This window comes from Betta splendens, chromosome 4 (assembly GCF_900634795.4).
Source record: "Betta splendens chromosome 4, fBetSpl5.4, whole genome shotgun sequence".
NCBI lineage: Eukaryota > Metazoa > Chordata > Actinopteri > Anabantiformes > Osphronemidae > Betta > Betta splendens.
In genome coordinates, this window is record NC_040884.2 from 5,349,465 (window position 1) to 5,365,113 (window position 15,649).

General features: G+C 45.3%; 2 protein-coding genes and 1 long non-coding RNA gene across 7 annotated transcripts in view; 2 read left to right on the forward strand and 1 right to left on the reverse strand.

Moving 5' to 3' along the window:
• LOC114853214 (tyrosine-protein kinase ZAP-70) lies at nt 1–7,784 on the forward strand. 2 transcript variants are annotated; one of them, XM_029146320.3, is made up of 13 exons: nt 1–158; nt 3,658–4,083; nt 4,364–4,524; nt 4,611–4,749; nt 4,824–4,905; nt 5,045–5,067; nt 5,146–5,185; nt 5,406–5,595; nt 5,717–5,923; nt 6,467–6,659; nt 6,728–6,868; nt 6,959–7,071; nt 7,212–7,784. In XM_029146320.3, the coding sequence occupies exons 2-13, from the start codon at nt 3,679–3,681 to the stop codon at nt 7,324–7,326; spliced, it is 1,809 nt and encodes a 602-aa protein (XP_029002153.1). In that variant the 5' UTR covers nt 1–158; nt 3,658–3,678; the 3' UTR covers nt 7,327–7,784. The 2 variants fall into 2 exon arrangements, with proteins under 2 accessions (XP_029002153.1, XP_029002154.1); XM_029146321.3 differs by lacking the exon at nt 1–158 and adding an exon at nt 3,006–3,547.
• Nucleotides 1,467–15,649, reverse strand: part of LOC114853217 (uncharacterized) — a 16,985-nt gene continuing 2,802 nt past the window's right edge. The window contains exons 3-5 of one of the 3 annotated variants that reach the window (XR_008694364.1): nt 5,385–6,016; nt 5,038–5,091; nt 1,467–2,369 (exon numbers count right to left, since the gene is read on the reverse strand). This is a non-coding gene — a long non-coding RNA (uncharacterized LOC114853217). Of the gene's footprint in view, nt 2,370–5,037; nt 5,092–5,384; nt 6,017–11,960; nt 14,470–15,649 lie in introns of those variants that run through there. The other 2 variants (XR_008694365.1, XR_005897536.2) reach the window with 2 other exon arrangements.
• mob3a (MOB kinase activator 3A) lies at nt 8,453–12,893 on the forward strand. Of its 2 annotated transcripts, none has more exons than XM_029146324.3 (4): nt 8,453–8,688; nt 9,831–10,396; nt 11,139–11,341; nt 12,485–12,893. In XM_029146324.3, exons 2-4 carry the CDS (start codon nt 9,979–9,981, stop codon nt 12,512–12,514), a joined length of 651 nt encoding a protein of 216 aa, XP_029002157.1. In that variant the 5' UTR covers nt 8,453–8,688; nt 9,831–9,978; the 3' UTR covers nt 12,515–12,893. The 2 variants fall into 2 exon arrangements, with proteins under 2 accessions (XP_029002157.1, XP_029002158.1); XM_029146325.3 differs by lacking the exon at nt 8,453–8,688 and adding an exon at nt 8,752–9,724.

Consider the following 15,649-nt stretch of genomic DNA (forward strand, 5'->3'; position numbering starts at 1 on the left):
CCTTCGCGTATACATGTGTGCGACTGTGTGTGTGGCTTCGCGTGCGCCTCATTGTCTCTAACCCCCACTTGTTGGCGGCACCTCACCCTGTTGCCAGATAAAGAGATACAAGTGTGTCTCTGAAGCAGCAGCACCGCTCTGCAGTGAAGCAGTCAAACGTAAGTCGAATGCATCTGATTCCTTTAGTTGTTGGATGGAGAAAACTGAGAGAATAGAAACTGGGGGAGATGATAAAATTAACGGCGCGACACTGGGCCTGAGGCGAAGCTGTGTGAAAGCGACTCCACAGCACGGTTTGAAATCTAACTTTGTTCATAATCAGTTGTTCATTTGTTACTTTAACACAATAGTCTCTATGTCGTAATCTGAGTCTCTAAATGCTCCAACGATAGTTGTTTTTCTGATCTTGTTCTTTGATCTGTTAAATTCAAGCATCGGCTTCAAAACCCCCGTAAGTTAAAGTGAGTGTTTTTCCACAGCTGCGTCTGCTCTGTAAAAAAAGAAGAAGAAAAGTGAGTGTGTGCCACAGTTGGATTGAAGCATTTTGCTTCTGGCTTACAAAAGTAGAGACTGCATACAAAATAAAAATAGCCGCTTTCATTGTGCCTGTGAATAGAAAACCAAAAATGGCCTGAGTTTAACACACCCAGGAGCGTGTGTGTGTGTGTGTGTGTGTGTGTGTGTGTGTGTGTGTGTGTGTGTGTGTGTGTGTGTGTGTGTGTGTGTGTGTGTGTGTGTCGTTTATCGGTTATGACTTTTCTGGAAATTGCTGGATGTATTTTTGGTCCCTGAGCGAAGCATATCTGCAAAATGTTCCAGCCGCAGTCAGACGATATCGGGCCGGACAAATTGTTCTGCTTAATCTGCAGTGAAATGCTGTTTGAAACGAGGCCTCGCTCGTGTCACTCCAAGTTGGTAGGAAACGGGTTTTGAAATGTTACTTGACTTTAATGTTTGTTTAATACTCAGTTTTAAATATACACTTCAGCCATTTTAGTTGGAGAGATAAACATGGAAGCTGTTTATCTTAAAGTGAATTGTTTCCATCGATGCAGGAAATTCTGGGTCTGGAGCATTCGGGCCCTGATCTGATAAGAACATAAGTCATAAAACAGCCCCACCTACGCCTGCGTCAGTTATTAATCATCATTCAGAGGCTGAGGTCGAATCGTTTAATGTGTCAGGGTCAAGTGTCAGCTGCTGCTTACGCCGACCCACAGGCTGATGTTTGCATCGAGGAATGTTTCGACTTATGTAACTGCTCGCTCACTTCCTCATAGCAAAATAATCAGCACCTAAAATAGCACTAATGGCCGAAGGCTCTCGCTGGAACGCTGCTGGTCTGATGCGAAGCACATCGTGGGCCGATAACGTGGCTCACGCTGCTCCGAGGGCCGAGAGGAGCCGCTGGCGCAAGGCCCGTTTCATACGACGCCCGCCCGCCCGGGTCCAACACACGCAGCACAAGCAGCACACGCAGCACACGCGAGGCTAATCACCCACCAAACAGAACCGAAGAGCTACAAACAGATGAAACAGAAACAGCGCTAGATTCATTTCCATTTGTGCTTCAGGGTTCACCGATTACTGGCCTTCAAACGCGAACCCGCCTGGGTTTTCTGACAGAGGGAACACATCTACACACACACACACACACACACACACACACACACACACACACACACACACACACACACACACACACACACACACGCACACACACACGTCAAACAAATGAGCGACAAACAAATCAAACTCAAGTTAGAACTAGATTTGGACAAATCAGAAGCCATGACGCTGGTTAAGAATTTGATATGGATCTTATTTTATAGATATAAGATTTCCACATGTTCTGTCCCCAGAGAGTGAGATACAGGTCCAATGCTCGCATTTATCACCAGCATGCACAACTATTACATGTTGTTTGCGGAGCAGGTAGTCGGTAGTAAACTAATCGCTGCCTTTGAACTGTGAGGAGCTTTGTGTTTGACAGCACCTCTCTGAAGTCTGCAACGCTCGTTTCTCTCCAAATGAGAAAAGTTTAACCAGACGACAAACACCATCAGGTTGTTGCCTCCGACTTAATCGCAGCCACTTTACACCCGAGAGGACTCTGCGGATCCAAAATGGCGGCAGAGCCGCTTGCCTCACAGAGGGTAACGGGCCTGTAGGTTCTGGCACTCGTCGTCTACGCCCAGTGACTCACGGGGCTTTTTCCACCGCTCTCTGGGTCACTCGCTGTCTGATTCCTCCACAAGCCGTCGTACGACAGATGAAGACGAGGGTTTGTACCCTGCACTCTTCAAAGCCGGATCAGGAACTGTGTCACGCGTCACCTCGTCCTTTTTCACGCTGCTTCTGTATAAACACTGGGGAGAAAAGAGAAAAACGTGATTTGAGACTTGGCTGCTGCTGCCGTTGCTGGAAAACTGTCAGTGTTTTGGTCAGTTTGGACGCGACGCAAATTGTGGCAACGTGACTAATATTCTTGCTGCTTTGTACTGAAATTAACTTTCTTTTTCAGTTTAACCCTAAAGAAGCACAAAGTCAGTTTAAAGTGAAGATTTTTTATATCATATCAACTTCTATCTGTTGGCAGGTGAGATGCATTCTGGGTAATGCACTGGTCGTTTCTATAAAGAAAAAAATCGTGTGGCTTAGAAAAAAGGAGTTCTACACTCCAGACATTTAAGAAGAGGTGAGCTTCCACTGCAGACAGGTGTCGTTAGCGAAGCAGATAGCATCGCGGCTCGTCCACATCACTTTGTAGTGGTGACGGGAGGCTCAGGCCACAGTGGGGTCCTCTCTCTGTGGCACGCGTGTGCTGTGCTCGGGTGTCCACCGTGGGTGTTGGCAGTGACGCCGGTGTGCAGCCAGGAAGCTGAGGGTTTCACGCTTTCACGAGGAGCAGACGCCTCATGAAACCTGGTGAGACTGATGATATAGTTTTGTAATAACCTGACTCACCAGCACACCCCTGGTATCCTAAATAATTCTCATTAGTGAATACGTCATTATGTTATAATAAGTTCACTTTATTTGTGTCATAACATGTTAGACCTCCTACTGAAACCAACACTAATTTGCTTTGTCGTCAGATGGTGCTGTTTGATAACCGTCAGTTTCCGTTTTAAACACCAACAGGCGTTTTCCATCTACTTTTACCTAATTGTTCCACGGCGCAATCAAAACGGGTGAGATTTGGATCTTATCTGAAAGTCTTCACCTCAGTGTGCACATGTGGCAGCCATTTCAGACAGCGACTGGGGTGAACAGGTTTCATCCTAAAAAGGGAACGCTTTCTGCTGCAGAGGGACGGATCTAGAAGCTACAGCACCTGTTTAACGGAAAAGCGAGATGCTGGAGAAAGGAGGCTGTGAGGGCGGACTGCGACTTCCTGTTGTGGCTTTGTCATCAGTTTGTTAATCTGCACACTTCATGCAGACTCAAAGTGCGGGTGCTCGGGTGAATTTTGGCACCTCGCAGTTCGGCTCGAATCCTGAATCTGCAACTTGTTCGTTTGCAGCGCGGAGGAAGCGAAGCGACGGTGAGGACGTCGGGGGGGAATTATTCAGTCACGTTGGTTGAAACGCTGAAAGGCCAGAGGTCACGCATGGAACCAGTGGGAGGATCTCCCTCATTTCCTTCTCTCTCCAGTTCCAGGCTCGAGGCTCCACCATGTCCACCGACCCGGCGATGGAGCTGCCGTTCTTCTACGGCAGCATCAGCCGCTCCGACGCCGAGCAGCACCTGAAGCTGGCCGGCATGGCCGACGGCCTCTTCCTGCTGCGCCAGTGCCTCCGCAGCCTGGGCGGCTACGTGCTCTCCGTGGTGTGGAACCTGGAGTTCCACCACTACTCCGTGGAGAAGCAGCTCAACGGGACCTACTGCATCCAGGGAGGGAAGTCCCACTGCGGACCCGCCGAGCTGTGCGAGTTCTACAGCAAGGACCCGGACGGGCTGGTGTGCACCCTGAGGAAGCCGTGTCTGCGCTCGGCCGACACGCCCATCCGGACCGGCGTCTTTGACAGCCTGAGGGAAAACATGCTGCGGGAGTATGTGAGGCAGACCTGGGGCCTGGAGGTGAGGCCCCGCGCAGCCCCAACATTCCTCCCAGTCTGTTTATTGGACATTCTACAAATACATATTAATATATACAAAAAGTGACGCTGAGCAGTTGGTGTCAAATAACTGATTCTGTCTACATTCAAAGACAGTGGAGGGGATACAAACTGCTTTTTATTCGTGATGCACAATAATGTGATGTGTATTATTAGATTCCCAAAATCCACAATTTAAAGCTAAATAAAAAAAAAATGTCCTTAACAAAGAAGTAACACTTTGTTATTGTGTGTCTGCTCAGGGGGCGTCCATGGAGCAGGCCATCATCAGTCAAGCTCCTCAGCTGGAGAAGCTGATCGCCACCACGGCCCACGAGAAGATGGGCTGGTACCACGGCAAGATCAACCGGCAGGAAGGCGAGAGGCGCCTGTACTCCGGGTCGCAACCGGACGGCAAGTTCCTGTGAGTGGCTCTGAGTGCTGGACTCACCAGGCTCCTCACTCCGTGCCCTTATGAAGCGTGAGCTCTTTCTTTCCTTCCTTCCCCAGAGTGAGAGACAGAGAGGAGTCGGGCACCTACGCGCTCTCGGTGGTCTATGGAAAAACCATGTACCACTATCAGATCCTGCAGGACAAATCGGGGAAGTACTGCGTGCCCGAGGGAACCAAGTTTGACACCATCTGGCAGGTAGAGCCTCCATCACGCACACGACTCGGGTTCGTTTATTCTGGGCCTTCTCGTAACGATTCTGTCGATCTCAGCTAGTTGAGTACCTGAAGATGAAGCGTGACGGCCTGGTGACTGTTCTCACCGAGGAGTGTGTTAACGGCAAAGCTGCTGAAAGTACTCAACGTCTTTTCTACAATGTTTTGTAACAACCTACTAATTATACTAATTGCTTAGATGTTCCACCAACTCGTTTAGTCAATAATTTACACCTGAATTTGTTCATAAATCTCTGACTGGTCTTCTTACCTTCCAGAGACACCGAGTCTTCCTCCCAATGTGAGTGCTGACGATGTCCTGCACCTTTTTAACCAGAAAAACATTTGATTGAGATTAATTGTACTTCAACTCTTTCAGAGGCGTCCTGGCGCAAATAAATACACACCGCCACCTCAAGGTCAGTCACCCCAAGTACAACCGCTAACAATACTCCCACTTAATAAGATGTTTTATTCCTTTATACTTTTATTTGTGTAACGACTTTAATGGTGAAATAGGAAGCACAGTAAAACACGTCTGCGTTTATAACTAAAGTCCGACTTGTGGCTCTTTAAACAGCACACAAGTCATAAAGCTGAACAAGTATCAGTATTTACAGTGTGTCTTTCTCTCCTCAGCTGTTGCAGGAGCCTCCAAAGCACCAGAACGCGAGCCTCTGCCCATGGACAGCAACGTCTTCAACCCGTACCACAACCCCAACGACGTGAAGAGGTTCAACATCAAGAGGACTCAGCTGCTGATGGACGAGGTGGAGCTGGGCTCCGGGAACTTTGGCTGTGTCAAGAAGGGAGTCCTCAAGACTGACTCGTAAGAGCTCAGATGATGGAGATACAAGCGATGACGCTGCTATTCACACAGGACATCACGTTCACCTCATCCGGTTCGTTCTTCCTTGTGTTGTATATTTACCCAAATGTGTGTATTTCAGCGGTCAGGTGGACGTGGCCGTCAAAGTGCTGAAGAACGACAACGAGAAGCTGGTAAAGGAGGAGATGATGAGGGAGGCAGAGATCATGTACCAGCTGGACAACCCGTTCATCGTGCGCATGCTGGGCCTCTGCAGCTCCGACAGCCTGATGCTGGTTATGGAGATGGCGTCCGCTGGGCCGCTCAACAAGTACCTGTCCAGCAATAAGTGAGTTCAAGAGATGCGTGTGTTTTTACCTGACAACAAGCACAGAGCAATCCAGGTCAGGCCAGGTGACTGCAGGTAACGCAACAGGGACACCTGGTGACAGAGGACGAGGTGACAGGGTGACAAATCATATCACTGAAGCATAATGGCTCTATGAGCAAAGCTCCTCGGGGAGAGCAATGACAACAAGCACATAAAACAAGTCGTTTATTAAACATTAACATAAACTAAAACAAGAACTAAAATCTGAGTTTTATGTCCAGAAAACGATGTAAATGTACGGTAGCGCCCCCTAGTGGTATGCTCTGGCACAACACGCATGACGAGCACGATGATCTGGTATTTTGCTCACGTTGTTATCTCACCCCTTTACCTCAAATAAGACCAGTTGCTGTTCATATAGCATGAGAGTCAGACAAGACAGGGGCTCCAGGAACTTTACTTTCAGATTCATGCTGGATTCAAGTTTTCAAATGAATACCCACTCGTCATGCAGCTGCTTCCATTGGATGAACTCTGACGCCATCACTGCTTTTCTCACAGGGATACTGTGACCGTGGAGAACATTGTCAACCTGATGCACCAGGTGTCGATGGGGATGAAATATCTGGAGGAGAAGAACTTTGTGCACAGAGACTTAGCAGCTCGTAACGTCCTCCTGGTCAACCAGCAGTTCGCCAAAATCAGTGACTTTGGACTGTCCAAGGCCCTGGGAGCTGATGACAACTACTACAAGGTACGCACAAGTACTTTAGGTATGGTTTTGCATTGCAGCAGGTATTACTACAGTCATGTCACACACAGGCTCGAACTGCAGGCAAATGGCCTCTGAAGTGGTACGCCCCAGAATGTATAAACTTCCACAAGTTCTCCAGTAAAAGTGACGTATGGAGCTTCGGCATCACCATGTGGGAGGCCTTTTCCTACGGAGGGAAACCCTACAAGGTACAGTGTCAGATGTGCATTAGAAATCACACATGGAACAAGGCAAAGAAACATGACATTACAATGTTTGTCTTGTTCCGCTGCGTCCAGAAAATGAAAGGCCCGGAAGTGATGCGCTTCATTGACGCTGGCCACCGCATGGAGTGTCCGTCGGCGTGTCCAGAGCGAATGTACGCCGTGATGAACGAGTGCTGGACGTACAAGTAAGAGCCCGGTTTCTTTCTTTCAATTTATTGGAAAGTGGTCTGTACAAAGAAGAAGTTAAGAAGATACACTCAGATGCTTTTCATTTGTAAAAGTCTGTGATGTCTTACTGATTTTTCGTCTCTCTCCTTTTCACCAGACATGAAGAACGTCCAGATTTCAAGAAGGTTGAGGAGTCCATGAGGTCCTACCATTACTCCATATCGAACAAAGCCAAGATTGAGGAGGCTGCAGCGGCCGCTGAGCCTGTCTAGCAGACAGAAACAAGGCCTGTTCTGTCCCAGCACTGCACAAAGAATCCTTTCAACTTGCCGTTAGACAAGCAAAACAAAGAGCTTTTAATGAACAGTGGACACTGACCAGCTTCAGCTTCAGCTACAGCGTTGATACGTCTAAACAGGCCTCAGTGACAATAAATGTGCATTTGTATGTTGGACTACAGTGTGGCAGCTGGGGAAGAGGATGTCCTGTGTTTGTGTGCGTGTTGTGGTCTGAATGTTAAGTGCGATGCTTTCATATTGATGAGCAAACCATTCTAGGTTCTGGTTCATGGAGCAAATGGTTGAAGTACATTTTGTGATCATGTGTGATTTCAGATTTCCTGTTAATGAAAAAGCAGCATTCTCAAAACCTCAAAATCTTTATCTTATTTTTTATGATGGTGACAAAAGAAATTTCCTGTTGTGGGATGAATAAAGTCTATCTTATCTTATTTTGTCTTATCTTATGATCACCTGCAGGTCATATGTAGACTAAACACTGTATCAGTGTCCTAAAGTCAAACTAAATGCAGTGATAATTATCATAAAGCACAGATGCCTTGACACAACTGACTAGAGGCACAATAAAATTGTTAGAGTAGGAAATAATCAGCTACAAAAGACAGTGAACAAATGCAAACAGCATTTTATGTTATGTTGTATGGTTCCTCCCTCCTGGCTGAGACAGATGAAACGAGGAAAATGTTTTATTAGTTAAAACAATAGTCAAATCATAGTTAAGTAGTTATTAAAAACATTTTTACATTGCCGCTGTTCTTTTTCTTCCTCGAATTAAAATTTACTGTAGTGTGGTTTACTGCCCCCTGTCAGCTACAGGGAAAGACGCACACACCGGAAGCCAATGGATTATGCTACAAAATAATGGAAAACACGCTGTAAGGACAGTAGCTATAAATTAACTTCGCCACAAGGTGTTGTTTTTTTAATATTACGCATGTAGCGAACAAACATGTGTAGTAGTACTAAACAACTATTTGTTCTTTTACTTTGAAACAAAAGTTCGCCGTGTTTATATAATGCAATCGGAATAAAAATTCAATAAACATTCAAAAATATTTTTTTTTATTCTTATTTTGAAAGGTTTGGCCGGATGTTCTGGCTGAATACGTCCGGCTTGACTCTGGTGTACTTTTCGTCTCGCAGGGAGGAGTCAGTCGGTAGTTTCTCTAATAAAGTGACATGATTATTGAATTATCAGCGTTGCTACAGCATTTTTTTGCGCCATGCATCCATAATGTAGCCGATGCACTTTGATGACGCAAAGCTATCGATCGCCCATCAGGTAATTTTCGGTGAAACATCGAGGGAAACTGACGGAACAGGAAGGCGGAACAAGTAAGTTCGGGAAAGTGGCTTTGAACTGCGCGATTTCATCCGCGTTTGACGGCCCGTCTGTCGTAACGTCTGTTTTTAGACCCTTTCGTTTTAGATGTAAAATGTTCTGGTCCACGTTGGCTCGGTTCGTCGCGGCCTGTTTCGCCTGCCTCTTTCGCTGTTGTAGGAAGCAACAAGTTCCACCGAGTTAGCTCGTCGCGTCACGCATGAACTTGGTGGAGTCGTCATGCGCCCCGCGTTTAGGATCCGCTCGTTGAACCGCCGTAAACGACACAAAGTTGCCGTGTGGAGTCCGCGCTCGAGCCCTCATTAGCGGAGCGCGCGCCGTGGCGGCGTTTTATTGTCATTCCGCAGATTCTTGGTTTTACGGCGGAATTAGCGTGAAGAAGGAAGTGACTCATGTTGAGTTTCATCACCGGCGCAGCGCGTCTGGCTGCAGTTTGACCCGAGACGCCGCGGCAGAAGGTGGATCCACCTGGGCATTAATGGTTTAGAGCGGCCCAGACAGTGGAACACGGGACGGGACTAATGCAAAAATGCCTCGGCCCGAACATTGATTTAACGCCGCTGTGCGCACTTATGATTTAATCTTGACTTGACCTCCATCTGTTGTGCTTTCTCAGATTATGACTGTAATATATAAGCTGTGTGGCTTTAGGAAGGTGGTTCACGGGCTCGTGCTTTGCCACATTCCTGCAAGTTTAGGCCCAAACTTGCTGCTGTGTAATCATAGGTTTCGATAACAGTTCTTGTTAAATGGAGTTATTTATTTATATAGTTAAGAGGTATTATTACCTGATTGGATGTTTGGCAGCACAGGAATATTCCTGTTGCAGTTCTGTTACGTGTGACGTGAGTGAGTCTAGTTGTTAAATAATGATCAAAGTGTTAATTTAGATAATTGACCAACTGCTGTTTAATGTCCACCCACGTGACTTTCTGACCCAGCACTGTTAATAAACATCAAATTAACCAGCACTGTGTTAACTATTAGAAGTCTTAGAAGTCTCAAAATGACTTCAAAACAAGAATTCAGGTGCTGATTTTCTTTTCAGCTTCAGATTGCAAAATTAATTTGTTTGTATTTCTGTGTAAATGCACTTTTTAAAAAATTCTTCTCTCTTTCTTTTTGTTGATCACAGAATCACATTGTGGAACAACACAAACACTAAAAGTCAGTCCACAACAGCTCTCAAACTCTCACCGGCCGCTCATAGACCTTTTGATTGCTTCCTCCCCGACTATTAATAAGCCGCCAGCCACGGTCAGTCACCGTCCCCACATGCAACCATGTCCTTGGCCCTAAAACAAGTGTTCAACAAAGACAGGACATTCCGGCCCAAGCGGAAGTTCGAGCCCGGAACGCAGCGCTTCGACCTGCACAAGAAGGCGCAGGCGTCCCTGAACGCCGGGCTGGACCTGAAGCAGGCGGTGCAGCTGCCGCACGGCGAGGACCTCAACGACTGGGTGGCCGTGCACGTCGTCGACTTCTTCAACCGCATCAACCTCATTTACGGCACCATCAGCGACTCCTGCACGGATCAGTCCTGCCCGGTCATGTCCGGCGGGCCCAAGTACGAGTACCGCTGGCAGGATGAGAACAAGTACAAGAGGCCGACGGCGCTGTCGGCGCCCAAGTACATGAGTCTGCTCATGGATTGGATTGAGGTACAGATCAACAACGAGAACATCTTCCCCACCAATGTTGGTAAGTGTTGAGATGAGTTGAAATGGGCCACAGACATGTGGATTGTGTGTATTAGGTCGCCATTGCCCGTTCCACATCATCAGAGAATTTCCAGTGTGAGTTTTCAAATAACAGAAGGGAAACATACCTTCTTGTTTAAATACAAATATTTAATGTTTTGTCCTAATGAAAGCCTTGAATAAATAACTTGACTATTTTATAAAAGTAAGCATTCTTAACATGTAAGGAAGCAGCTGCATGAAATGTGAGGCCACTCCTTTAGATAAAAGATTAGTTGGGGCTCCGTGTGAGGCCACATTCATTAGATTATTTGTTGCACGTTTATCTTCTGTTGTGTGCTGCTGATTATCCCGGTCGGTTGCACTGTGCTGTGGCTCAGCATCTGACTAACTACAGAAAAATCCAAGCAATGGATTTAAAATGGGTCAGACTATGTACAGAGGGCTATAAATAGAGATGACCTTGGACACGTCTGTCCTCTGGAACCGCTTCCTAGCGTATTACTAAATTAATAAAAGCAGAATAATGTAATAAATTCACCATTTGCTTGTTTTTGTTGACATTATACTGGCTTTAATATGCTTATGTCCAGCTTGACAGACTGCTTAGGACACAAATGTTAATATAAATTACAAAATCTCTATATTGTACAGTATATGTTGTTATTTTAAATGTTATTTCTTTCTAGAGCAAACAGTCAAAGGTCCTCGTGTTCTCCTGTCTCCATCTGTTTGACTCGCAGGTACTCCCTTCCCTAAGACCTTCATGCAGGTGGCTAAGAAGATTTTGTCTCGTCTGTTTCGTGTGTTTGTCCACGTCTACATCCACCACTTTGACCGTGTGAGCCAGATGGGGGCCGAGGCTCACGTCAACACCTGCTACAAGCATTTCTATTACTTTGTGACAGAGTTCAACCTGACGGACCACAAAGAGCTGGAGCCTCTGGTGAGAACCTGCCTAAAGTAGCGAAACAGTTTTTACTTGATTAGGAATTTGGAGATAAAACATCATAAAAAAAAAAAAAATAATGCAAATAATTCTTTTCAACATGAATTTACTATTCGACACGTCAACAAACGCCAGTTTTACAGGAAGGTGACAGTGTTGGTGTGTTTGGTGCTGTGATTAAATTTGCTTGAGGCATTTCACCTTTTATCAGAAGCTCGATCGCTGAATGTGAAAATATTGGCTGTGTGCAACAGAAACCCCACACATGCCCTCAGCAACCAACCTCTGCACAATAATAAAACTGACCTAGATGAGTCAGACTCTTCACAGACCACACTATTTGTGTGCACCTTGTTTAATGCACATACTTTTACATTTAGCTCAGATATAGTTTTACTTTCTCTTTTTTTTTCTTTATTCTGCCGTATTAGCAGTAAGCAAATATGGTTCACAAGAAATTAAGTAGTGGGTAAACTGGGACCAGTGTTAGCTGGTTAGTATTTTAAAAGTTGGATCATGAGGTGGACTCATAAAGTGCCAATCAAAAAGCTGCAGTTTGCAATATAAAAAGCAAAACTCCATATTTATGACCCACAAATAATCTGAGATGTAAATGTATAATATAAAGTAACTTTGGACTTTATTAATAATTTAATAAATTTAATATTTAGATAGATTAACAGCTGACCAATTTTTTCTTAGCACTGTATTATGAGAGACTAAGCTCTATTGTTTTTCTCTGCACAGTGTTGATGGGCTGCTACAGTGTTACACTGATTGTAGGCTGATCATTAATTGATTTACGATTCCTCCACCCTCTATAGGGACCATGTTGTTTGTGTGTTTAACATATGCGGTACTCTAAACTGGGCCTATGTGACCAAAGCTCAGACCGATCAGTCTTTACATGGGGCGAACTACTTATTATATAGTATTTGCCCTAATGCTGATTTGTGCTAATGCTTATAATGTGTTCATAGTTAGACTATGAAATGGGGCCCCACTCTTAGTACAAACCCATTTATTGTCCTTTCTCAACCTTCAGTTTTTCTTATCATCTTTGTCGACCTTCGTAGGATTGCGAGTACAAATCCCTACGTAGCTGTAAGTCACGTTGCTCTGGGCTGTTGTTTCCTACAGAAGGAGATGACCTCTCGGATGTGCCACTGAGGGACCACCGTGGACACGCGCGAGACCAACACATCCGTCCATCAAGAAGACTGCAGCAGAGAACTTAAAGAACAAATGCAGAAAAGAGTCTATTTTTATATTTAAGTACTGTAATCTATTTTAGCCACATACGGTAGGTTGAAACTAAGAACTATGTCTCAAAGGCAGTCTGCTCCTTAAACTCTTCATTTTATCAGAGCACAGTATTAAGAGAGAGCTGTATGTTTATGTTCATGTCCTTGTTTTTCTACTTCATTTCAATCTCAAATCATTCCAGGAAGCTTGACTTTCTTTCTATTGAGCTAAAATTTGTACGATTTCCTTCTGTACATGTAAAAAAATTGCTATGTTGTTGCATTAAAATGATTCTCTACGGTTACTGTTTTGAAAATTTCTTCACACCACTACTGGACATATAGTATAGAATTTTTATGTAAGTTTAGATTTAAATAAATAAAATGAATACATTTTGGGTTCAGGTGGCTGAGGACTAAATGCAGTAACAGCACGGTAGTCGGACATTATCCAGTCTGTGCCGTTGACTGAGAACCCGAGGCCACCAGGCAGCTTCTCCGGTGTCAACGCTGCAGGTGTTCATTGCAGACGCTGTTGGCAGCTGAAGGCCACACGAGACTCGAACCTCACATGACAAAAGTTAGACGGCGGCACATGTTCAAAAGATCACGTCTGCGAGTGTCCACTGGGGGGCGCCACACTCCAGAAGCCCCGACTGGAGGAAACGCTTGAATCCAGTTCATGCTGTGGTCATTATGAAATCAACCCAACGTCCCAGTTCTAGTCATGCAGTCCTGATTCGGGTTAATGAGTCAGCTAAGCTGGTTATGTAAGAAACGGGCCAGACTGTACTTGATGAATACAGGGAGAGTTTTTGTTTTGAATAAGCTCAGCTCTGAATGATTGGGTCAACGGCAGCCATGAACACACTTGAAACAAGATTGTTGTGGGGATTTAGGGGCAGGTATCAGTCACAATGTTCTCGATTATGTAAACAACAGGTGTGATCCTGCACACAGGACACACCTGGGTCACGCTGGGGTTGCCACATGACCTTTAACGCTGCACCTCAAGACTGTAATAAAGTCTGAGCGGTACATTTTGTAATAGAACATCTTTATTGCCTCTGCGTTGGGACGTGAAGGAATATGATGCATTTCACTTCCGTCGCGTTTCTATCGATACATTTTTAAACGTACAGTGTGATGCAATCCAGCTCCGAAGCTCTGCCATGACATCAGTCTTTCTGTAGTTTAATAATGCAACGCCCACGTCAACGTGGAGCCATGTAAACAGTAACATTATACAAAGCTGAAAATGTGAACAGGAACTAAAGGATAACAGAAACTATATTGTGGTACTTAATATGAAGGTAATTATAATGTTTGCTTTGTTTTATAAATAAGTTATAACAAATTTATATACTAGTAAGTGGTATAGTTTAACCACTACAAAGGTTAATATAATGTACTGTTATAATGTTATTACTAATTTACTATCGGTGTACATGTAAGTATTTTCATACTTTTCACCATCAACACAGCTTGTTTATTTGTATCCAGCTGCTTTGTGTCAAACCAATTGTCTGTCACTATAATTACACACTAATTATAGTCTTGCTTTCTAAACTAAAAACATTTCCACATATAATTTATACATAATTTTTTATGAACCAACATGATGTAAGAATCTACTTGAATAACATCAACCACTGAAATGACCTCATTGCCTGCTGTAACCTGATCCTCTTAAGGGATCGTCCCTCCTCGTCTCCGTGGAGTCACTTCCACCGAACTCTGTCCTCGGGCAGCATTCGTTACGCCTGTTACGTGTGGGATGTGTGGCGTCCGCCTCCTGCTCGTCCCGCCCCCTGGTGTGTTTTTCCCCTGCTGGAATGTAGCAGACACCCCTGAAGGCTGTGCAAGACGCCAAAGGAAGCCCTGGAAAAGAACCAGGAATTTCAGGCTGGAACCAGTTTAGCGGAAGCCCGGCCAGCTCTGTCAGGACCTACGCAGCCTCTACGCCTGCTGCGTTAGCAGTGCTTTTCATTGAGAGCCTAGAAGTGGAATAAAACCTTGGAGAGAAAATGTGACTCAGCAAACGCTGGAGAAAGCACACGCCCTAACGGCTTTGTGGCTTGCATGTCAGTTACATGTGGTGTGGCTACGGAGAGGAAAACTGATCATGATCACAGATGGACGAGGCCCACAACATCCAGACAAACCAAAGACTCGTGTTGTTTGTGTATTAGGACACTAAAGGTTTTAACAGGACTCCTGCAGGTCCCGTCAGGCTCGTAGTTGTGTGTGAGGCCCAACCAACCTGCCTTGCTTCGTCTGTTGCCTCCAGTTGTTTGTGCTTTAATATCCTCTTATACCTGCGGAGGCAGACGGCCGCCCACTCTGAGCCCACTCCCGTTAAAAGAGGAACTTTACAGACGTGGCCGTGGATTTCAACAAATCACATTCCACAGCAGATTGAGCTGATGTGGCACTTTTCATTTGTTGTGCGGTGACTCGGAGGTCAGCAGTGGAGCAAAGCTGACATCTAAATGGCCACAACCAAATATCTGAACTGCGTGCTGACTAATAACTTTTGTAGTAACAATAACAGTAAAAGATTTTACACAATAATAGTTTCATAAGACAAGTTTACGATTGTGTAAAAAGAGCAAAAACAAAGAATGTGCTTCCAAGAAAAGTGGAACAGCAATAGAACAAGACTGTTGCAACATTTACATTAAAGGAGTTCTTCAGCTGCTGTAAATGAAAACAAATGCACGGTGTTTCCTTTGATTAGCTTTGATTCCCTGTTCAAACAGAAGTCACTACCGCCGAGACGTTCGAGGAAGCTTGGCTCTCGGAAGCCTCCCTCCTGGAAGCTGCCTCGGAGCGGGCACATGTGCCGTGTGCACTCTGGGCACCGTGACCTCCCAACCTGAGAAGCAGACGCCGCTCATTGAAACAGTGCACGCCTGCTGGCGGCCTCCGCGCACACTTATCTTCAGGGGCTTTGACGCTTTTATTCGGGCATGTCAGACATGTGCATGTCATGAATGCATCTGCAGGCATGACTGCGGCGCAGAGTGCAGTGACATGCACGTGTGTGTGTAACGTGTGC